This window comes from Vulpes vulpes, chromosome 2, assembly GCF_048418805.1.
Source record: "Vulpes vulpes isolate BD-2025 chromosome 2, VulVul3, whole genome shotgun sequence".
Classification (NCBI taxonomy): Eukaryota; Metazoa; Chordata; class Mammalia; order Carnivora; family Canidae; genus Vulpes; species Vulpes vulpes.
Genome location: NC_132781.1, coordinates 107,491,277 through 107,515,922, shown reverse-complemented (window position 1 = coordinate 107,515,922; position 24,646 = coordinate 107,491,277). Strand labels below are relative to the sequence as shown.

General features: G+C 49.0%; 1 protein-coding gene across 11 annotated transcripts in view; it reads right to left on the bottom strand.

The window, feature by feature from the left end:
- Positions 1 to 24,646, bottom strand: part of FRMD4A (FERM domain containing 4A) — a 614,318-nt gene that overhangs the window by 76,359 nt on the left and 513,313 nt on the right. For all 11 annotated transcript variants that reach the window (XM_072749470.1, XM_072749476.1, XM_072749477.1 and 8 more), the window contains 4 exons: positions 23,480 to 23,563; positions 18,036 to 18,101; positions 17,705 to 17,762; positions 13,840 to 13,926 (listed from right to left, as the gene is read on the bottom strand). In XM_072749470.1, the coding sequence (XP_072605571.1) occupies positions 13,840 to 13,926; positions 17,705 to 17,762; positions 18,036 to 18,101; positions 23,480 to 23,563 (295 nt within the window). The remainder of the gene's footprint in view (positions 1 to 13,839; positions 13,927 to 17,704; positions 17,763 to 18,035; positions 18,102 to 23,479; positions 23,564 to 24,646) is intronic.

Here is a 24,646-nt window from a genome sequence, read left to right as displayed (position 1 = left end):
AAGAACCCCAGGGCTTGGACCTAGACATGTGATTGCAAGTAGATCTCTCAACTGTAAGGGATATGGCAACAGGGAAGTGGCAGTGAGGGCCACCCCGAGAGCCACAACCTAGGAATGGCAGCCCTTCCCCCTCTGGCAGCCCTGTCTGAGCTAAACTGTAGTCCACAATCAACAGGCCCAAGCTGGAATCTGCCAGACTGGAGTGATTCCCACAACTCTTTCTGCCCACAAGCTGCCTAAAATCTGCTTGAGCCTCGCTGTGAGGCTCAGCATGGGACCAGTTGCCCCGCTCCCACAGGCACCCACATGGAGCCCCAAGGAGCCTGAGGGCCTCATGACACTGTTCTGGCTGTGCCAGCATTTGGTGTTCAACAGGCTCACACTTTCAGGAAGGTGAGGTTAGCCTGGGTTTCCCTTAGAATCATGCTCATTAAAAAAAAAAAAAACCCAAATCGTACAGAGCTCCTTAAGTATCGCATGGCTCAGCAAAACAAGCTGTTAAGTTCTCTCCAAGAAAAGAAGGTTACAGGAGTCAACAAGCAGGGTTTCCCAGCATAATGCTTCCTGCCCATGAAAGAAAAGGCATCCAGACTTGCCATCACTGCTCCATGGCCCACAGGATTCCTGCTATGCACTCCTGATGTCCAATTACTGTTAGCTTTTTTGGGTCCTTTTGGTCCAAGAGACAAAAAAATAAAATTAAGGGATGGTCCAGATGGAAGGAATTTCTTATGCTTTTCTTCTTTCCATCAACAAACACAAGCTGTGAAAAGCTCTGGTGCCTCCCCCTCCTCCCTTCCTCTTGCTTATAAAGGGCTCAGGCTCAGTGTGGAATCTTCAAACCCTTCCTTACAGGAACTACATACATATCCTGATGTCGATGAGGCCATTGCACACACGCACATGAAGACATCCCCACAACTGGCAGTGGGCACAACAAGCTAATACTTGGCTCTGCTTTTATTTATTGAGCAGCTATTTATGAAGCATCTATCATATATCAGGCATGGTGCTAGGCAGCACACATATGGTACTGGGAAGAAAAAAAAGAAGAAAGATCTCTACATTTTTCTGAGGGGGGAGGTGGACAAATCAATAAAACTATGCAGCAAGGAAGTCAGAAAAAAACAGGTTCCAAGGACAAAGGCAATAGGACAGGGGTTGCCACTGTTAAGAAGGTGGTTGGGGAATGCTCACTGGAGCCACAATGGAATCTTTTCAGAAGGAAACAGAGGGCAGAGATAAACCTTATGAGAAAGTGTGACAAATGCAAAGGCCCAAGGCACCACTTGTGCGTGTGCGTGTGTGTGTGTGTGTGTGTGTTTGCTACATTAATGCAGAAGGCAGGGAAGGAAACGTTAGAAGACAAAGGAATATTCTTCAGCCATCAAGAGGAATGCAGTCCTAATTCATGCTAAAACATGGATGACCCTTGAAAACACTCTTCTAAGTGGAAGAAGCTGGACTCAAAGGACACAGATTCTAGGGTTCTACTCACATGAAATGTCTAGGAGAGGTGAATCCACACAGACAGAAGGCAGGTTCGGAGTGCCTCGGGCTTAGGGATGAAAGGGGAGTGACCAAGAGCTCCCTGTGGCTTTTCTACACTTTGGGCTGGGAAATCCTATATTGAGTCAATCACGAATCACAAGATGCTCTTTGGTTAACACTTCCTAAAGTTAACTACCTAAAAGGAGCCAGCAGTTTAAGATAAAGGCTCGCTGATCCCTGGAGGCATCCCCTCTCCCCATAAGAAGCACCCCCAAGCCCTGTCAGAGGGTTCTCCGACCAGGGCCTTCCTCTTGGACCTGCTGGTGGCCTCTGCGGATGACACCTGACCTCCCCCTGCCTGGCAGCTCTGGGCTGTCAGGGGGAAGGCATCACGGAGCAGTGTTCTCTTCCCCTGTTGCATGACCTGTAGCCTTCACGGATTGGCTGGTGAGAAATCTGCTCAGTGAGCTGCATTTTATGGTTTTCCAAGCCGCACAGCTGCAAGCATAAAGTCAATGATGTACTTAAACATACACATGTGTGCAGGCACGCAGGGGCAATTCCTTCAGATGGGGCTCCTAACACCTCCTGCAGCCAGGACTCGGTTTTGGTTTCCAGTGTAACAAGAGGCCTGGAGAGATGGGCATCCAGAGCCCCTCTGGCTCTTTGCCCTCCCGATAAAAGGCAGGAATAGAACATTCGGCACAAGGAGGCTGAATCTGTTCTGGTCAGGGGGAGTCCACGGGCCACATCTGATGTTAGCATACACTTTCTAGAATGATGATAGGGACCGCTGAGGAGACTTGTAAAGCCCCATGGAGCCACCAAGAACACCTGCTGGCAATGCTAGATACTCCAGGATTTCACCGGCTGGGGCTTTCTGGAGTCACCCCACTTTCTGGGTCAACACAGGTTTGTGATGAGCTGTGCTCTCTGGGGGTGACAAGACCACAGCAGAACCATGGCTCAGGATATGGAAGTAGAAGCACTGGCTGAGGCTTTGAAACGATCTTTCTCATGAGAAGGCCCATGTGGTGGAAGCTAAGAGAAGGGTCAAGAGCAGTCTCAATAGGCAAGCCCGAGTCCCGGTCTGCTGTGATAACCCTGGTTGGTCTGATGTCATGGTGCAATTGCTCACCAGTGCCCTCATTCATCATCTGAAGTGTCCTGGTCTTGATATTAAAATCCTATGGTCACCAAAATACAAATACTCTGTGATCCCACTTAGATGAAGTTCCCAGAGTGGTCAAACTCACGGAAATGCAAAGTAGAAGAGGGGGTCCCAGGTGTTGGAGGGTGGGTTGTTGTCAAAGGGGACAGACTTTCAGTCTTGCACGGCATGGAAGTTCTGGAGATTGGCTGATGATGTGGATATACTTAATACAATGAACTGGACAAGTAGAAAGGTTCCATTGATAAAGTCTATGTGTATTTTTATTACAATTAACAAATTAAAAAAAAATTTAAAGCCTTACAGCTTAAATGACTCTGGTATTCCTCACCTTCAATTGGGGCATAAAATATTTAGGGACGCCTGGGTGGCTCAGTGGGTTAAGCATCTGCCTTCGGCTCAGGTTGGGATCCCACAGTCCTAGGATCAAACCCCAAGTGGGCTCCCTGCTCAGCGGGGTGTCTGCATCTCCCTCTGCCCCTGCTGTACTTGCATGTGTGCTCTCTCTCTCTCAAATAAATAAATAAAATAAAATAAAAAGCCAAAACACCAAACAGAAAGGTGGAAACTGGGGGAGATGTCAGGGGGAGAGAGACGTGCTGTGAGCTTCCCCTACCTGGGAAGGGAAGTGGAGGGTGCCTTCTGCAAACCTACTGAAAGAGAGCTCACTAGGGTCAGCAGGAGAGCTTGATGGGTGCTTCCTGAAGTTTGGGCAACCAAAACCTCCTGCCTGGCTCCTTCCTGCTCAAGAAATCAAAACAATGAGAAGCACGTTGGCCAGGTGAGGGGAAGAAGGGAGGAGATGTCACTTTAAGCCAGGCTTGGAGCTTTGGTTGTTGTTAGAAACGATTAGACACTCTAATTACTTAATGAAGTTAATTTTGCTACTCAAAGTGACCATGAGACTTTGTATTTATTATTTGGAAGTGATCAGACAAGTCCCAGGCCTGCCCCTGTTTTTATCTAGGGAAGAGCACATTTTTAACAAACAGTGTGAGATAAAAGAGATTTGCCTTTTGAGAGTCCCAGGTGATCAGTGTTCTTGTTAGACTAGTGAAGACTTGGGTTTTAAGCTGGAGAAACCAAGTCTGTTCGTAAGTCACTATTGGCTCATGGTTCCTTTTGAAGTGGCTGGGGCTACTGGACACTCCTCTGTGGAGGTCTGGGATCCAACCACAGCGTTTGGTTTTGACTTGCTTCTTCAAACTGCATCCAAGGCCAGTGGGGCTCCCCGAGTAGTGGGAATCTGTTTCTGTGACTTATTTAAAGATGGTCAGTCTCCAGGGGGCTGCTGGCCTGTCTGCCTGGGTGTTTATTTGTGTGTTATAAATAGCCAGGGTTGTGTTTGACTCCTACTCTCCACACCATCAATGTGGGTGTTTATATGGCCTCCCTCGTGCTGTCACATGTGCCCGTCTGCGTCAGGACGACAAGAAGCCTGAGACCAGGCACTGCTGTGGGAAGTGGCTGAGCCCTGGGAGACCTCACGCTTCCCAAAAGGGACAGGTCCTTTCTAGCTTTATGATGAACTTGCCCCTTGTTTCATTCTCTTTACCGGTCTCTAGTCTCTTGATTCTCTTCACCTCAAGAGTACCGATTGTCTATATTAGCTGCTTTGGCGATGAGGAATCAGTGGCCCAGAGAAGTGACTCGTCTTGCAGCACTGGAGCTAGAACTCAGATGTCTTGACCATCAGGCCAACTATCTTCCTGCTACAAATAATGATAGGGGGTGGGAGCAAAAACGTGGCACACCCAAAGGATTATGCCAGGCCTAGAGGTTAACCCCCGAAAACCAGTCCCCCTGGGACCATTGGGTGGGATCTTTAGGACAGAGTGCACCCATGTCCAAGGGGTACCTCCAAGCAGATCACCCCAGGAGAGATTTGGATCTGCCTCTCCTAAAGGAATCATCACATTCTCCTCCTTCTGTAGCCCTGCAGAGAAACTGCTGTCCTGTGACAGCTTCTTTTAAAGGACGATCCGCCTGAATGGGGTGATGCTTTCATTTTCTGCTTATGGACATCATCTTCTTCAAGAGTGACAATCTGACACCGGCATGAGTGTTGTGGGACAGTTTCCATGAGAACGCAACAAGAGACAAGCTGGTGTCCTTGAAGCTTTGGATAAGTCAGGACTAGGCTCCCACATGGCCTTCACAGGGACTTGTGGGAACAGAGGGACCATGGGTTCCCAGATCCAATAACCAAAAAAAAAAAAAAAATTAGTGCTCTTAACAAAGAGATATTGTTTGCTCTTCGTGGCAGTTCTCTCTCTCAAGCTCAGTGTAAAAGAAATTAACAATATTTGCTATGTCAAGGGCAACATCATTTTGAGAGCGAAAATAAAACTCGGAGATGTAAACATTCAAGATGGGGAAAATCAGACTATGTCTCGTGGTGTAGAGTCTCCATTTCACAGACATAAAAAGAGAGGCACACAGGGTAAATAGGTCATCGTGACTTTTCTGAATATGTTGGAAATTGAGTTAACAGCACCAAAATTCCTCGTTGGTTGAGATTCTGAGATTTACTTTGGGCTGCTGGCTTACAAACTCTTTTTTTTTTTTTTCTTTAAAGCATAACTGCCCAAGGAGGGAGTTTGACTTTAACTTAGACTAGACTATCTTCACAATAACAAAGTAGCATCACAAAGTTCCACATTACCCGTCTGTGGAGCAGTTGTCCTCACGCTGTACGGTGTATCCGAATCCCCTTGAGGGCTTGTGGAAACAGAGTGCCCAGGCCCACCTTCTTAGTATCTGAATCTGCACGGCTCAGGTGGGGACGTGGGGTGTGCACTTCTCACGTGTTCCTGGGTGGATGCTGCAGGCCCACGGCCACACTCTGAGAACCACGGCTGTGAAAGCTACAGCACCCTACTGATGCCTCTGCCTTTGGGACTGGAGGACTCATCCCCTCTTTGGGAATCGTCCTCCACAGTAGGGAGCCACCTTGCCCAAGGTCATGACCCTGTGGGTCACCTGCATTAGTGGTGGGTTGCCCCGGGGGATTAGGCTCAGCCCTTGGTCTCATGGTGATGGCTCCCGATGGCCCCTTGTGAGCTATAGAGCTTGGTCCAAGATTGCATCATAGCTCGGCCTCCCTCTCTGCATGTTCCTGCTTCCTTCCCCTTCCCCTTTGGCCTTAATCCCAGGGTACTTTCTGCCTGTCAATCCGGTTCTGACGCTCCTCCCAGGGAGCCCAGGGATGTGCCACTTCTTGTAGGGAGAGTCACTTAAATGTCACCTCCTTAGACCACTCCTGACCATCCACCCTCTCCTTTACTCTTCCTTACCGACTTGCTGTCTTCCTAGAATTGCATACTCTTGACACCGTATGCTGTAGGGTGACTTCATGTTATCGTCTGACCGTCTTCCCCACCGGGTTGTATGCTCTGTGAGAGCAGGGTCCTCTCTTGTTCCCTAGAGCAATGCCTGGCCCACGACGGGCAGTTCTCAAGTGGGGACTGTTTTACTGGAAGGGATTTCAAAGTCAACACCCTCTGTTGATGTTCCAGAGAGAGTTCAGCTATACCTAGCATTGGTGCTCTGGGAACAGGACATCTCGTATTGATATTTTGGGAAGGGTGCCTCAACTTCCTTAGAAGACAACTGCTTTTTCTCCCCTTTCTCTTGCGGAGTTCAGATGGCAGACTCTGGTAACTCTCTATGGCTCTCACTCCCACCCCCACCCCCCCCATTACCCCTCCGGCAGGCCCCTCTCGGTGACCTGTGGCCAGTCTGTCACCTACAGTCCCCTGCCCCCTCTGGGTCTGCTCCACACGGAGGGAGATCTGTGAACCAACAGGTGGCAACCGGAGGAGGTCCTCTGATCCAACACTGGGAAGGTACAAAGGCTGCAAAATGCTAAGAATGCTAAATGCATGAAGTAGGGTGTGGTGTCCAAGAGGGGACATAGTGGAATGAGGGAGGCACCCACCCAGGGCCTGCTGAGGCATAGGGCTCAGCAACCCGAAAATGAGTCAAGTGCATCCAAACAGAAGTTGAAACAAGATCAGCAGTGCACTTAATGGATGCTTAATGCTGAATAATTGAAGCAGGCTAGCTCCCCTGGGAGTCAGTTCACAGTTAATGGAATATTTCCTGTAAATATTATTTTCTCTTCCTGTCTCATCATCAAAAATCTTTACTAATCTGAGGAGGTGACAGTAATGCATCAATTCCCTGAGCTAATGCCCCTGCTTCTGAAATACTCTCAGGAACTGTAGGAAGCTACACTGGCTGCTCAGGGACAGGGGCAGACCATTTACTCTGGTTCTTTCTCCTAATGTCTCAGAGGGGACCCCACAGTGCTCCTAATTGTGCATCTAAGTGTACATAAAAGTGCCCCTAATTGCATATCAAATAAATAAGTAAATGCTGTCTGCTGAATACGTAACAGGGAGCCCATTGCCATTGCTCCCCAGTGGGTGGATTTCATCAGATGCGGGCTGGCCGGTGGACTGCAGCCATAAGTGATGATGAGCAGATATTGAACATCCCTTGTGGGGTGGGCTCTGGAGCCATGTGTCTCGTGCTGTTTGTCCTCTAATGCTTACAGTCCCAGATACAGCCCACAGGACGGATTACTCACACCTTCCTGGCGCCCCATTCAGAAAGACTTTTCTCTTGTAATTTATGATGGTCTCTGATGGTTCCATGGCTGGGGTGCCCGTGGGTCTGAAGAGCGCAAACTACAGCAGCACGGCAGAGAAGCAGCTCTGCATGGCACCAGGGCAGGGTGGGGAGCAGAGTCCTGAGTGTGGGACAGCCTGGTGTCCCATCACCTCTGGTCCTCATGCTTCTAGGAAGGGACAGATTGTCCCACACATGTGGCTTTCAGACTCTCTCAGCTTTGCTCTCAGGAATGCAAAGTCCTCCTCAAAAATAGAGAACCCTCCCTATGTGACGGATTTCACCCGGCCTATTCATCTCTGCCCCGTGTGACCCCAGTTCTGAGAGAGGTAATAACCAATGCTCTCCTCAAGATCTATCATTTAATTTTCATTCAGATGTTCTCAAGGAGGAAAGAGGAAAAACACTTGCTCGTAGCAGCACAATTGCCTGACACCCATGGGACAGTGGATCCGCGGCATATTACCAATAACCCCTTTACACAGGGTTTACAGGCTGGCATCTAGCCTGTTTTTGGTGGCTTAGGTCTATTTGCTTGGCTGTAAATGCAAACTAAGATGAAGCTTGAGATTGAGTGCAAGTGCCTAAATGCCAATCTGACCATGTTTCCTTATTCCCTGAGGCCAAGAGGACAGTAACTTCTGAAATCAAGAACCTCTTACTCAGGCAGGCCCCCTTGCTATGCGTGCACACGCACATGTGCTAAAATGGACATGGCAGAGAGGAGAAGATGGGTAAGATCATCTCTGTAGCTGCAAGACTTTCTGACCACAGTAACCCTCCTTCCCCTCCTCTCACCAGCCCCAAAGCTACATAGTCAGATGCACGGACCCTGTTGTTCCTGTATGTGCATGCCAGGTTCTCAACTGTGCCCACAAACTGTCAAACCAACATGTGGGAAGAGAGGTGAGCTGAGATGGCCAGAGGGATATTTCCAAGGGTCACACTGTAATTTAGTTTGGACATCCTGGAGTTCAGGAGTGGGGAGGCAGGCATAGGGTGGGAGGGAACACACCCCTGGGGAAAAGGGAGAAGCAGAAGGGTCTGTGGAGAGGTAGCGGTGGGATATTTAAGAGCTTGTAGCAAATTTGGATACTTAGCCTTGGATACTGTTTGGGGTGCTCCCTGATTTTTTTCAAAATCGCTCATAAATATAAGCAAGAGGGCCCATGTTCTGGGATACATGAATGTATTGTAGATTTCTATTTTTTTTAAAAAGATTTTATTTATTTGAGAGAGAAAGAGTGAGCGCAAGAGAGTACAAGTCAGGGGAGGAGCAGAAGGAAAGGGAGAAGACTTCCTGCTGAGCAGGGAGCCCGATGTGGGGCTTCATCCCAGGACCCTGGGACCATGATCTGAGCTGAAGTCAGATGCTTAACTACTGGGACACCTGGGAGCCCCTGTAGATTTCTATTTTGATTTAATTTGATGCGTGGATTTTTAAGTTTTTGGTGGGCTATTCTTCTGCATATGCAGTTCTAAAATACTTCTGGGGGCACCTGGGTGGCACAGGTGGTTGAGCCTCTAACCCTTGGCTTCGACTCAGGCGGTGATTTCAGGGTCCTGGGATCAAGCCCCGAGCTGAGTCGGCGGGGGGGGGGGGGGGGGGGGGTCCGTGCTCAGCAGGGAGTCTGCTGTAGGTTCCCCCCCTCTGCTCCTCCCCGCTGCTCACGTGTGCACTCTCAAAATAAACAACATCTTAAAAACAATTTTTAAAAACACCTCTGAAGTTGGCCTTGAGCTTCTGAGCATACACAAAAGCCAAAACACCGTTCTCAGGTGTCCTCACATGTCTCGCTGCTCCTGACACGTGTGCCCTGAGGACCTGGACATGGCTCTTCTTCTGGCAAACAGTGGCAGCTTGTATTTGGGGTTGTGCTTCTGTAAGCCGGAGCCCATTTGTTTAGAAGGTTCAGGCAGCAGGGAGGAGCGTGTGAGCAGGAGGGGAGGTCAATGTTCTCTCTCCACTCCACCTGTCACATCCTCTGTGTTTTACTCCATGTCTCCAAAGCCACCAGGCCTTCAGAGTGACGATTAAGCAATTTAGGGTAGACTCTGTGACCAGAATGGCGAAGTGCACCCAACCGTGAGCTAGGGGTTCTGCCCATTTCTGGACAGCGATCAGCTATCCATACCCCCATCTCCCCTTTTGGGGGGCTCATATGGAAACACTTGAGCGGCTTCTGAGTTCCCCTGGCTGTGCTGTTGGTTTGCTGCTGCATAGCAGAGGATGCCCGCAGGCCCCCGGAAGGAAAGGCAGCAGGCTCACCCTGTCACTGCCTCTACTTGGACGCTGGCTCTCAGGATCGTGCGCCAGGGACGGCTGCTGTAACTGGGGCAGAGTGTCAGGCAGGGCCTCTGCTGGGGCCGGAGGTACAGCTGCTGCTGCAGAAGCGCATCCAGGTGCGCAGAGCTGGGCACCACTCCCAGTTCCCGAGCCCCGTTGGGGCCCGTGGGTGGAGCCCCGAGCGAGTAGCAGCAGAGTAGTCCCCCACCCCCGTGCCCCATGAGCTGGCCCAGCCTCGGGGCACTGCGGCTCCCCCATCCGCAGATGCAGATGCACTTGTGGAGCCTGGCTGGCCCTGCCGGGTTTGGAAAGGGAGCACAGATGGCCCCACCCGTCCTAACTCCAGCTGCACGTGGGAAGTGACCGGCCCGAGACGGGGGTGAGCTGGAGCCTGGTGGCTGTGGCACCTACACGTTCCAACAGTTTCATGCGAGTTTCCAATAGTCAACGCAGACTAAGAAGCAGCAGCCTGGGGCACGGGCAAGGGGCTTCGGGCACTTAATGCACAGTGATCTGCGTAAGGGCATTAGCGTGCACCTCCTTGCACGCACAGCTCGGGAGCCAGGAGTGCACCCTGCATTCCCAGCGACTCACAAAACAGATGGCTCCTTCCCAAAGGTCCTGATTTTGTGGGAGGGAAGAACAGGCTCCCTGCCGTGTTCCCACCACTGGGCCTGCACCGTGGCTTGGGTTCATGTCTGGTTTTCTTGAAGGTCCCACCCCATGACGTCTCTGCAGGCGCAGACACCCCTCAGGCTAATGAAACTCAGGCACCTCTCCCTCACAGACCTTGCAAAGGCCTGTTTTTGTTTTTTTGTTTTTAAGATTTTATTTATTTATTCATGAGAGACAGAGAGAGAGAGGAGGGGGCAGAGACACAGGCAGAGGGAGAAGCAGGCTCCATGCAGGGAGCCCGCGGTGGGACTCGATCCTGGGACTCCAGGATCACACCCTGGGCTGAAGGCAGGTGCTAAACCGCTGAGCCACCCAGGCATCCCGCAAAGGCCTGTTCTTATTTTACCTTCAGAATGTACATTAATTTCTTTTCTTTCTTTTTTTTTTGTACATTAATTTCTTAAAGAGGGCTCCCCAAATTACATCGGGGTCAGGGCCGTGCCACTGGGTCCCCCTCTGTCCCACAGTCAGTGTCATGGTGGGGAACCCAGCTGAAGTCTGCTCACAGCTACTGGAAATTCCTCTGGTGTGCCAAGTGTCTCTCCCTCCCCACTGTTCAGCTCTGGTTCAGTTATGCTTTGGAAACTCTTCACACCCTGGAGCTCCAACTGAATGCCCAGCTGCTTACCTGTCACAGCTACCCCGGTGTCCCATTACTCCTCTAACTGCTGGTTCTAAACTTCCCTGCTTTGCCTTCTCTTGTGTCCCACGCTGGGAGCCATTCCAGATTCCCCTGCTGCTCTGACTGCCACCCTGTCGCCCCACACAACCGATAAACCTCACCTACCTTCTAAACACTCCTGTGTCCCCTCTCCACACCTACTACTGACACCCTGCATCCCCGCCAGTTCTGGCCTATGACACTACTGTAATTATGTCCCGGTATGCAAGTTCTGTCCTCTATTTCTCCAGCTCATCCTCCACATGCTGCCAGAGGGATGCTTCCAGAACAGTGAGGCTCTGATGCAGCCCCTCGTCTGCTTCATGGTGGCTCTTGCTGCCTCGAAGATGAAACACACAGAGCCTTGAGGCCCCAGCCTCATCAGTCTTCTCTGACAGGCCTCTCTGCCCCTGGGTGTCAACCTGGGGGCTGTGTGCTTCTGCACCTGGCATGTTGCTCTCCTTCACAGGGTTTCCACGCATGCCCACACGCCTGCCCACCCTGTTCCTCTGGCTCCCCCTTCGCTGCCTGCAAAATTTCATTCCTCCTCAGGCCTAGTTGTGGATTCTTCCTTAATTCTCCACCGACCCTCACACAGACCTCTCTTAGAGCCCTTGGGGACACTGATGCAATTATCATACACTTCACTCCTTGAGGGCCTGGCTGGGTCTTGGGGACATGACGTAGCTTATGTACTTTCTCACCCTCTGCTCTGCTTGGCACATAACAAATATGCAATAAATATTTTCCTGAATGCGCGACTGCACAGTCATTTTGGTGGCTTGGTTGCCCCTCGATTAGTAACAGGCTCAGGAATCTCAACTACTGGGGCGCCTGGGTGGCACAGTTGGTTAAGTGTCTGCCTTCAGCTCAGGTCATGATCTCAAGGGTCCTGGGATCCAGCCCTACATCAGGCTCCAGGCTCAGCGGGGAGTCTGCTTCTCCCTCTGCTCACACTGCCACCCCCGCCCCCAACCCAGAAACTACTTCCTTAGAGGCCACAGAAACATCAGTTATTTTACATAACAACACGGTCTGAGTACAGCCAATGCCCTGAATAAATATCCTGACCTTTTAACATTTTTTTTTGCTGACCTGGATGAGCTCAACAAATGAGAGTAAATCCCCTCAGTCAATGGCCAATTATCCACACCTTTGACTTCGTGCTGTTCTGGATCCTGACGCCTGTCACAGAGTCCTGCAGGAACAGTGACAGCTTACAGAGCTCCTGCGATGGGTCGCACCCTGCAGTTTTCTGCCTATGGGGTGCTATCTCATTAATTCATTCTGCAATCTTCCTTAGTACCTCAATTAGAGAAGCGAAGCCAGCTTAAACTTATTAATAAATGAAACTGAACGCTGATGAATACTGTTAGTATGTCTTTCGGACATCCAGAGGGAGAGCAGAATTCTGCTGCATTTTAACAAACTGCCCAGTGGCGACTATGCACGTCTGTTTTGGTCTTCCACCAATGCGGGCAGTCAGGCACTGGAGGGATTAGAACCAGGATTTTGTGAGAGGATCTAAGAGGGTTCTTGGGTCTTGTCAGCTGGAAAAAAGGCCAGGCAGGTTGCAAAGATAGGAGACTGGATGTCAAAAGAAGGAGAGAGGGAAGGGATCATGCAAGAAAAAATAAAGCACAGAAACAAAGGTCATGTGGGCACATGGCAGAGGGAAAACTGGAAGAAAGAGTGCGGAAGAAGCACAAACCCTGGGACTGAGAAAAACACAGAGGAGACAATGCAGGGTCTGATGAAGGTCTTGCAGCGTGTAAGTGGAACCTGGAGAGGATATAGCCACCGAACAATGTGCCCCTGGACAGCCAGGTCCCTGCTGAATTGTTCCCAAGGAAGAATGCCCCCCTCACTTGCTCAGGATCTTTTCTTAGAACCGAACTGACTTACTGATCAATGGGAGTGCAAATCCTCCCCAGCAAAGGTCCATTTCTCCCCTTATCATTTTAATAAAGAAGCTGGCTTTAGGGCTGATGTGAAGCCAAGGAGAGCCTTAGATCAGCTCAGATCTGTAGCCTGGATTTCCATCCTGTTCGTGGACAGAGAAGCTTGGAAAGCCATCCAGAATGACATAATGGACCAATATTGCTTTCTCTCTCCTAAAGCAACTGTGGTTTTGATAGACTTTTAATATGTATTTCAGGGCTCGAACTCCATTATTCTCTGCCAGAGGATCTGAATGACAGCTCTAGCCCAGAGATATTTTTCCATTATAATTTTTCAATTTGTTCTGGTCTGAAAAATGTGTGTAAATGAAAACAGAATTCGAGCACTGTGCTCCCCTTCAAACATTCTGTTTTGTGTTTGCGATGACACTGCAGACCCTGCTCTGCTTCCCTTTCTTTTTGGCAAATGACCTTATTTTTTCCAGATTTCTGACCACTTCTAATATGCCATAAAATATTTACCTGATTTGCAGGAATGCCTTGTATTCTTCTTTATTTTTCACCCTGTTTTGACCTACAATTTCTTCTTTTAGCTCCCCACCAACAAAACCAAAACCAAAACCCCCCAAAAAACTAAAGCAGCACACCAGAATGCTCTGGGAAAGCTCAGACTGGCCTCAGGGCTGAAGAGAGACATTCTCTCCCTTTTGCAAGTGGATGGAGCCCCCACCCTCCCCAGCCAGGAAATCGAGGAACAGGACAGTCTCTCAAAGCCCTTTTGCCCATCTGCTTTGGGAGAGCTGGGCCAGTCTCCTTATCTTAAATAATTATAACAGCTCAGATCTCCCGAGTGACCAGGAGAAAAAATATTTACCTGGGAACTCAGACTGGATTACCGTGGAGTAATTTGTATACATTCAAATTAGCAGGTGATGGCTGAGCCCGGAGGCTGCACAATGTAACATTTCTACTCACTTCTCTCTGACAGCCAGACGCCCACAAAGGAGAGCCTGCTTACCTTCCTCGGCTTCACTTTATCGTGGTAGTCATACTGGAAGATTCCTTTGTAGCTTAGTCCCAGCCACCATGGTATCCCCTGCTTGTCCTAGGGCATGGAAAGGAGTATGGGTAAATACAGAGCCAGAGAACACATACAGGAACCTAGGGAAGGCCTCCTGGCTCACGTGATGACCCAGGAAAATGCAAATCCCTTGAAATGGATGGAGTCCACCTTTCTACTTTCCACCTTAATGCATGTGCCCTATCAGCAGATGATGCTCAGTTATGTGAACAGGTGCCATGGAACATGCCCTGGGATGGGGACCCAGCTCTGCTCCCAACCAGCAGCACACTGTGGTCCTTCCCCGTCTTTGAGTAAGTAGAGAATTCTTTGTCTCCTTCTAAGATTTCAGGTTTCACCACAACAGAAAAATCTGAGAGCATTCAAATGAAATGACCTTCTAAGCAGAGAAGGTATCATCGATTATCACAGCTTAGAAGGGACCATGGAGAAGGTGACTCCTCTAAAGATCTTTTTTTTAAGTTGGTGGTTTTTTAAAGAGAAGTTTGAGGTTCACAACAAAATGGAGAAGGAAGTACAGAGATTTCCCATACACTCTTGCCCCCATACCTGCAGTCTCCCCCACTATCAACATCCCCACCAGAGGGGAACATTTGTTATAACTTGATGAACCTACATTGATCCATCATGATCATCCACAGTCCAGACGTTACATTAGGGTTCATTCTTGGTGTGGAATACTCCATGAGAATGGACAAATGTACAATGATGTGTATCCACCATTATAACATCAGAGTAGTTTACTGTCCTGAAAATCCTGTGTTCCACCTATTTACCTCTTCTTCTCCCCATCCTAAGTTCTGGCCCATAGTTTTACCTCTGCCAGAATGTCATATAGTTGTAATCATATAGTATGTAGACTTTTCAGCTTGGCTTATTTCACTCAGTAATATGCATTTAAGATTCCTCCGATTTCAAAAACAAAGAAATCAAAGCAAAGGGTTGGTTCTGTTATACTCAGGGCCTACCCCGTCCCTCCAGCAGGCCAATGGCAGTCCAGGATGGGCAGATGCCACCATGTGGTGCTCATTTTAAGAGATCCGCTGGACTGTGTGACTCCCGCTGTCAGACAAAAGTAGCAAAATTGAAGCCTAGACCTTCTGAGACCTGAATTAGAAACACCAAGTCCCTCTCTTTATTCTTTCAACAGAGACCTCTTGCCACCAGATTGTAAACTGTGATCCGACATTCAGGTAGGAGGACTCTGAGCTGTTCATTAAAGCTCCTGGATGCTAGGAGCCAAGTGGGCATATGAAGCAGCCATTCCCTAGATTTGTCCTAGTTGCCACACCTATGAATAACCCAGTATAACCCATCGTAGATTCTTAACAACTCAAAACAGGCTTCATGCTTTTCAAATACTCGTATGAGTTATTTCAATGTAAACACAATGATAAAGAAGACTGGCAAGAAAATACACTTTGAATTTTTAGAAAAGTTTCAGGGTATGTGATTTCCTACACATTTTTTTAAAGGTATAAATCCTCTGTCTCTGGAAAGCACCTGTGTGTCCTGCAACAGTTTCAGAGAACAGCACAGGGGATTCAATACCACCACAGCTTCGGGTTGACCAGGTAAGGGTGGTCGCCACCCCACAGAACATGGCATCTGTGAAATCACGAGGCCACTGACTGGTAAGGCTGGATCTGGTTGGTTTGGGCTGGCTTGGCTTCCTGTGCTCTTTCTCCAAATAAGTAGGAGAGCAACTACTTAAGCCTGGAGATTCCAAGAGCCAAACATGCACTTACTTCTGACACTCTGAAAATCACAGGGTCTGCTTCTGCTCTCACAAATGGCAGAAGAGCATGTTACTCAAGTTGCACTGGAGGGCAGAAAGCATATTCATCAGAGGCCACCCTTTTGTCAAGTTCTGGGGCTGACAAAGAGATGGGATGACACAGGTTTATACAAGTAAAAGGCTGGATGAAGTCTCTGCTCAAAGATTTCCACTTTGTCTATATAGTCTGATATCTACCTTGATCGTCTTCCAACACCTAGGAGACTTTGTGGGGGTAGCAAATTTCGTAAGCTCTATTTTAAGTATGAGCAATGGAGGCGAGATCAAATTATGAACAAACAGTGAATGAAAGCAACTAGTCCAGGCAAGTCCTTGTTCACTTTCTAGAATGCAGACCCCTTTGCCACATGGCCCCACAGAATATTTCCACAACGGAGAGACGGACTCACTGGCTGATTTCTATGAAATGCCTCTTGTAACAATGTCAGGAACTACTGTTAGATCCTTACGTTTCTTTATGGTAACAAGACGGTGAAGTGGAAATGGACTCTAGGAAATGGACTCAGCTATGTGTGGAACCTTGGCAGCCAGTGCTGTGGATGTTCAACCCCATGTCACAGACTGTCCGATTTCCTCTTGGGGGTTGACTGCCCAATGAATTCACTGGGCACATGACAGCGTGTGGCCTCTCAGGTTGGGGTTCTCCTTCATGGATCCATCTCCCTCATGGGGATGGGAGGTGACTCAAAAGGCCAGGTGACACTCCTGATAAGACCTCCAGCTTAAGCCTGAGAACTTCTGGGCAGGAATGGTGGTGACAGTTCTGTGAGTTTCATGAATGATGGTGAAGAGAGATTATGGCCTCCCTCGGTTGGAAGAGCTTTGGTAGGACATCAGGAAGGATTTAACAGTTTCAGGCTTTATGAGAGATCCTGAGCTGAGCTGCTGGGTCGGACTGGTGTCCCTGCATATGCCTCATATCCGGGCTCCATGAATAGAGTTCTGACATTTGTTCCTATCATGGAAGTATACCTCAATGACCCAGTTCAATGCTCAGTAACATTTATTCAGTAAATATCTACTGAGCATCTTCAATGTGTCAGGTGCCACACTGGGTTCCAGGAATAAGTAACAGGATGCAACACACAGTCTTGGCCATCCGAAGGCTGCAGGTTAGTGGAAGACAGAGGCAACTGAACATGTACCAAGGACATGCAAAGTGTTGTATAGGCTGCCACGAGCGACACAAAGATAAATGAAACATGGAGCATGTTCTAGCCCAAAGGAATTAAAAATACAGCTGGATGGAACCTTGTGGAAAGAAACTGGCCAAAGAGCAAGAGAATCTCAGGTTGGCTGGTGGAACCGTCTTGCATTCAGGAGGGCTTTCTGCACTTTTTGGCCGGACTTTAGGCAATGACTTAAACTCTGCATGTTGTGGTAAACTAAGGGAGGAAAAGTATCCTTTCTCATCACAGATAAGGGCACACCAGCACATCCTTGTCTATTATTTCAAGGAAGGGGTCCCAGACATGGGCATTACGGATAAAATTAAAGAGAGTTTGGAATAGAGTCTGTGTTCCGTTGGACTGAACATCACAATATTTAGAAAGACAAGATCTGTCTCCTTAAACAGCCATGTACTTAATCTGTCAGCCGCTAATGCCAGTCCTTCTCCAAAACTGCCTATGTGGCATCTGACCACCAAGAAAAACACTGCTGATTCTGCTTAAAGTTTTTGTTCTCTGCAATTCATTGCATTTAGATGGAATCTGCGGTCCCGACCTCCCAAGATTCTTCTGAGTATAAAAGGAAGTAGTGATTTATTGTACCCACTTTACATGAGGGAACGTGAGTTTTGAAGAGAAACTGCATCAAGTCCTCCCACAAGGGGGAAGCTCCAGAACCCCAACTTCCCCTAGGACACAGTCATCCTGACCAAGTCCTCCACCCTGCCCACTGCTAGTCCGCCCACCAGATCTTCAGTAAGACTGAAAAGGAAAAAAGTGAGAGGTGCTTGTGGGTTTTTTTGGGTTTTGTTTTTAGGGCAGGCTTGGCACTTACCTTCACCGCATAATAGTGAACTCCGTAGGTCGGAAGAGACTCCACAATGCTCATGTAGCTGGGAAGACAGCACAGGTGTACGCACACACAGACACACACACACACACAAGGGTGGTTATTCGGCAGAACTGGAATCATATACATATTTGTGTGTGCATGTGCATGACAAAGCTCTTGGGGGGATTACTGACTTGAAAATGAAACGGAACCATCCCCCCGTGGAGATATGTCCATCCAGCTGTTCAGAACTGAACAGCCCTGACACATGCTACATGCACACACACACACACACACACACACAGCCTAAGGGAGCTGGGAGGGGACCACTTACTTTACAATTGCTTGACCTCTGGTCTGGCCATTCAGTTTCTTATAGTGCTCAATTACTCGATCCTCGCTAGAATTATAAGACAAATATTCTGTTACATATAGTCCCTGGGTCACCAGCCAGCACCCTGCTAATGGAGATACTTCCTCTGAGCCTGAGCAATCTTAAGAGAAGCTCCAAGGAGCTGATAGCTCTCGTAGAAATGATTTGCCCTGAGTGGCACTTCTGAACTCAGCCTAAGTGATGTACCTCGGGCTACAGATTTCCATGGGGTAGGCTCCTTGCAGGAAATGCTATGAGGGGAGGGGAGGAAGCAGCAGTGAGCATGTGTCTCACTGGAGAGGGACACAGAATGAGGGGGGAGGAAAACCACTGGCTGAACATCGGGGTGATGCTTTGGCTGGAACGCCCACATGTCTTCCTCCCCCTCCTCATCTCCTGAACCCTGTGCACACAGGACCTCACACAGGAGGGCAGGCGTTGACCTCAACAGAATGCCCAGGGCTTCCCTAGCATGAATTAGTGGTCAGGGTTGAGGGCTTCCAGTGAGGATGGGAAAGTTCTGGAATTTGGGCCTGGCTAATCCAAACCACGAGATAATCAGAGGCCCAGAGAAGCACTGGGAAACACCATGCCAGCTACTAGAAGTGAGATGAGAGCTCCTTGATGTCTTGAAATCTTACTCCTAAAACAAGAGACTAGCTCGTGCCTTGGGGGGCACTGGCCAGCCAGCCAGACCCTGCTTTGACAGAGCAGGGGGCATGAAGGGACTCTGAGAAGTGACTCTGGTGCCCAGGGAGCTATGGCTGCTACCTTTGGAAGCACAGAACTAACCAGGAGAGCCAGAGGGGAAGCACATCCCACCTGCTGAGAAGTCAAGTCTGAAAAACTTGGACTCTGTGACCTGGTCATTATGTATTTATTTGGTATCTGAGGTGATCTAAAGCCTTTTCTTGCCTTTTTTTTTCAAAGGAAAAAAAGGGGGCAGCCTGGGTAGCTCAGCGGTCTAGCACCACCTTTGGCCCAGGACATGATCCTGGAGACCCAGGATGGAGTCCCATGTTGGGCTCCCTACATGGAGCCTGCTTCTCCCCCTGCCTGTGTCTCTGTCTCTCTGTTTCTCATGAATAAATAAATAAAATCTTAAAAAAATAATAAAGGAAAAAAAGAAAGGCCATTTCTAGAGGTAATGTCTCCTGTATGTTCACTAACTACTACTTGGGGCTAATTTATTGATTTTCCCAATTATTATCTTACTATTGAATGGCTCCCTCTTCATTTTAGTATTCTGAAATTTGGGGTATGTACAATCAACTGACTCTTCCCAAGCGAGCATCTTTATGCTCAGAACGGAAACTGGCTAGCCACAAGGAGCCCTTCTCTGGTTGGAAAGTCATTTGGGGGGGGGGGTCTGAACACTTTGTGTTCAGAAAGGGGCAGATGCAGATCTATTTATCCTCGGCTCCCAGGCAACCTGGGACGCTCTGCACAGAGTGTGAGAAAGCCCTCTCCCGAGAGCATTCTCCAGGAGCATGCTGCCTGGGGAGGGCCCCACCTCACCAGACCTTTGGAGATCTGTTGGGACATTTGCAGGGTTCCTCTTCTAGCTCGCACGTCTCCCACTCACATGCTTTGGCATGTTTCCTACCACAGGATCTAGCATTTTGTGAGGTCAACTCTTGGATCCAGGGGCAAGCAGCTCAGTGTGGATGTGAGCTGATGGGAGGGAGGATCCCTGGGCTGGGCTGGGGAGATAAAAATCAATGTTGTGCCGTAGCTGCGAACACACTGGAGGCTCAGACCAACACCCGTGTAAATCAGAAGCACCGCAGGCAGCTGTTTCTTAGTGCCCAACAGCTGCAGGGCTCTGCTACCACCACAACTCCCAGGATCTCCTGGTGCCCGGGGCCAACGGTGAGGCCACAGTATCTAGCTTCTCCTTCTTCAGCTTTTCTTTCTTTTTTTTAAAGATTATTTATTTATTTATTTATGATAGACACACAGAGAAATAGAGAGAGAGAGAGAGAGAGAGAGAGAGAGAGAGAGAGGCAGAGACACAGGAGGAGGGAGAAACAGGCTCCATGCTGGGAGCCCGACATGGGACTCGATCCCAGGACTCCAGGATTGCACCCTGGGCCAAAGGCAGGCGCTAAACCGCTGAGCCACCCAGGGATCCCCTCTCCTTCTTCAGCTTCTCCCAAATCTTTGGGCCCAATCGAAACACCGTGGGCCCATCCTGTGATCACCTGCCATACTCACCGAGAAGCCATTCTGCCCCCATCTCTCCCCCCACTTCCTCTGGAATTTACAGATGGGCTCAAGTGCACTGAGCTTTGCAGAGTTTCCCAGTGACCCCAGATCTGTGGCAGGAACTCAATGGAATAACTATAAAAAATGCACCAGCCAGAGCAAATAGAACTCTAAAACACTAACTCGAGGACACCGCGTCACACGAAAGGAAAAGACAGCGATTAAGGCTGTCTAGGCTTCGCTAGTCTTTCAGTAAGATCATCTCTCTGCAGGCCAAGGGCCCAGGAAATGCATGGGGGATCAAGAGGAAACATGGGGATGGTGACATGGTTTCCTGTCTTAGAGGAGCCATCGCCAGCCGGGGGCAGTGATTCTGGAGTAAATGTAGATGCCCCTGCATAGCTGGCGTGGGTGCTGTGAGGGTGGGGGGTGTCCAGCATTTGCAAGCTAGGCCCTCAGGAGAATCCAGGTCAGGGCCCTCATACGGCTCTGTTCTGTGGCCCTGAACACATAATTCTAACCTCTGCCTCAGATGCCTGCCAATTGGGAAACCCCAAGGAGTAGAAGTCCAAGCTTGTTACACGCTGAGGGAAAAGCAGCAGAAAGGATTACTGCATGATTACTCAGCATTCCTATGCACCTTTCACTACTTGCTAATTGCATTATGTGACTTCTTCCGCTCTTAATTAGAGTCTGGATTCGGTTGGTATGGTTAATTCCATTTTATAGATGGGAAATTGAGGCAGCAGAGAAGTAAGTCAAGTAAGTCAAGCTTCCTGGGCTGTCATTACCCCATGTTCAGAAACGTGGCTGGGATTCCAAAACCCACTGCTTCGCTCTCTAGGCTGTAATGTCTTTCCTGACTAGCGTGGATGGGCTGCCTACGGCCTTTTCTGGCCTGAAGGCCATCTGCCTCCTCTGTGAAGGCCAGCGCGAGCAGGAGAGCCTCGAAGAACTGCAAATATGTGTCCTCCATTCAGGGATAATCAGGGCTGCGGGCAGCTCGATAGAGACTGTGAGGTCAGGGCCCGTGAAGATCTCTTCCATCAACAAGGGGTGATGGTAAATCACAGAGATGTGTGATGATACCAAGGCCAACAGAAGTCCATGAACATGCTTGGTCTGCCAGCTTTGTCTCCAGGCTCTGAAGCATGAGCAGCATTTATCCCTTCCTGAAATCTTTGCTTTTTTTTTTTTTTTTTTTTTAAAGAAAACCAAATAAGTAGATTAGGAGAGGAGGGTCAACTACAGCTAGCCAAGCACAGTGGAATAAGGTGATTTTTAGCAATAAGTCAACAGGATGGCCATGCTGCTGGCTTGTCTGGGCTATGGAGCTGGAAGGCACCCACTTCAGAAATAGCCCTCAGTTCTGCATCCTCTCCGTGAGTGCACACAGTGGCATGGGTGTCTTTGGGTCTAAAGGAGGCCCAGGGAAAGTGCTGGCCAGGTCACAGACACAGAGGGACACTCCGGCAAGATTATAGATGCAGATGAAGATGAAGATGTTCATATTGACACAAGAGAAGATACAGCATTTCTGTATTAGTAATAACATGGGAGCATGGAGCAGACTGTGGAGAAAATGAAAGAGAAATCGAGACAGAGAGACAGAGACAGAGAGAAGGAAGGAGAGAGGGAGAGTTACAGAGGAGTTGGTAAGCACGAGGTGTAGGAAGTGTCTGGAAACAACTGAATGAGGAGATCACGGAGGGATGGTTTAGGCTAAAATAGCAACTTTGACCCCAGACAACCCAGCAACATCACAGCCCCTACCTGGCAAACACACCTGCTTTGTGTAGAAACTACTGGCTTCCAGAGTTATATTCTTGTATCTCTAGCTCTTTCACCACTGGTTTCCTAAGAATGAGCAGCTGGGGGGATGGTAGGAGGACACAGAAGATGAGGCCCAGGGAGCACAGGGGATTGGGGAGAGGCCAACAGGACCCCAAGAACACATGTTGGTGTTCACACATGCAGACAGGGTAGTTAGTCCCTGCAGGCTAAACAGATTCTGTTCCTGGGGGCTAGATTATAATTACACAAAGCCACTGTGGAGCGCCATCTATGTTAGCAAAGGATGAATGGCAAAAAAAAAAAAAAAAGAAAGAAAGAAAGAAAGAAAAAAAGAAAGAAAGAAAAAAAAAAGAAAAAAGGAAAAGAAAAAGCTCACTGAGAAGAGATTGGGTGGGGAGAGCATGTCAGCACCCTGGAGGGAGCTCTCTGCCCCAGGGTCCAGCTTCTCATTTCTGCTCCCGCTGCCCCATCCCATGGTCTCTTGAGGAGAAACTTCTTCTGGACTAGAGTTTAATCCGGCTCATGCCCTTCCGCATCACAACATGCCTTATCCCAGCCAAAGGGGTCTCCCAGAGCCACCTGAATGGCTGAGACCCAAGCGTGCTAACTGCAGACGTGTCCAGATGAGATGAAATGCTTGCCATCCATACGTTTCATAAAGCATAACAAAGATGTGCTTAGAAGAGTCACATGCTACAATTTTTCAAGATTGACCTGTCCTGCGATTTTTGTTTTATTATGATGATGATGATTTATTATAAAAGCGGCCGATGCTTGCCATAAAGAAGTCAGAAGGGACGTGGCACTGTCGCTTGTCAGGGGACAGTGGCCAGGGCCTGTGTGCACAGTGTTTGCACACACCACCCAGGAATGCAGGCCATGCTCGACTGTGACCAGAACCACACTCTGGGACCCTTTCACATGCCTGTGCTATTCAGAATCAGTAATTTAGGGCCTGACAGATGAACGAGGGTACAATGTTACATGGAAGCCAAATGAGGAGATATGAAACATTGTGGGAAAATCAAAGAATCAATCTCTCTCTTCAGTGAAGAAGAAAAAAAAAAAACCCTGTAGTCCTCCCACATCTCAAAACCTCACACATCCTGTCATCAAATGACAAGGATTCCAGAACGAAACTTGAGCAGCACATGAAAGGGTCTCCAAGGAGGCAAAGCATCCAAAGTGAAATTTTAGAAGGTTTTCTTTTTTCTTTTTAAAGAAAGAAAATAGAAAAAGGAGGTCTCACACAAACCGTGGCATCTAAATACATGCGGGAAGTGGTCTGACACAGACCCAAGCCACTCCGACACGTTGGTCTAGCCTGCCCCTCGGCAGCCCCTAGCCCCCTGCACCCCGGGAGGGCTCACTCCTGAGGGGTATGCAGAGGGGGTGCAGCTTACCAGTAGGCCAGGGAAGGGTGTTCCTTCAGGGCTTGAGTGGGAAGTGCTGGCAGCTTCTTCAAGTCACTCCTCACCACCTCATTGCTGGAAGAGAGGAATGGGACAGAGATAATGCCCAGGAATGGCTCACCCTCTGTCCTAGACACCTGCACTACAGGATCCAACCCGACCCAGCAGCCTCAGCTGAGACCCCACATCTGTTCCCTTTTAATGAAAAGTGGGGGGAGGAGGAAGGGGTGCTCCCTTTAAATTTATGTATTTAATACAGAGGGAAGAGAACACACAAGGTGCAGAGCCCAGGGGCCCTCTCCCCAGGGGCACAGAATAGGGCAGAGCAGAGTGCTCACAGATAGCCTGAAAGCAGAGAGAGCCAGAGACCAAGTGTCCCTGAGCAGCATGAATCTGGGAGGAAAAGAGTCACCCGTATCCCGTGGGAGAAGCTCTCAGGGATTGATCATGGGCTCAAAGGCCTGCAAGAAGGGGCAGCCCACGGGATGCCTGGGTGGCTCAGCAGTTGAGCATCTGCCTTCAGCCCAGGGCGTGATCCTGGGGTCCCGGGATTGAGTCCCACGTTGGGCTCCCTGTATTGGAGCCTGCTTCTCCCTCTGCCTGTGTCTCTGCCTCTCTCACTCTCTGCCTCTCATGAATAAATAAATAAAATCTTAAAAAAAAAAAAAAAGAATGGGGAGCCTGACTGCTGCTCCTTGAGAGCTGTTCCCCTTGCTGACACACAAGTCTGGTTTTCTTCGCTTGGATTGACCACATGCTGGAAACTGTTGTCTAAAATATGACAAATAAATAACCTTTGCTTTTGGCAAGGCCTGGAAATGACTCTGAGAGTGGGAAGTGGATTATCTGGTACTAGTAGGAGGTCTGGCACCAGAAATCCCTTTTTCCACAGACTCCCATGTTCTCAGGTTTGAAGGATACTTAAATACTCTCCTGGTTTTAGCCAGTGTTTTTCAGAGGCTTGATTCCTCTCTGCACACTCAATAGACCTGCATCCCCACTGGGCCAGTGTATTTGGTGTTTGCACCCACTCTTTACCTCAAAGGCAATTACTGGCCTCCACCTTGGGATGGAGGTTTTGCTATTTAGAGGGTATTTCCCTCTCCTGGTCTAGCAAGTGTCTTATGGCTCCTATTGGGCTGGCAGAGGCTCACCCCA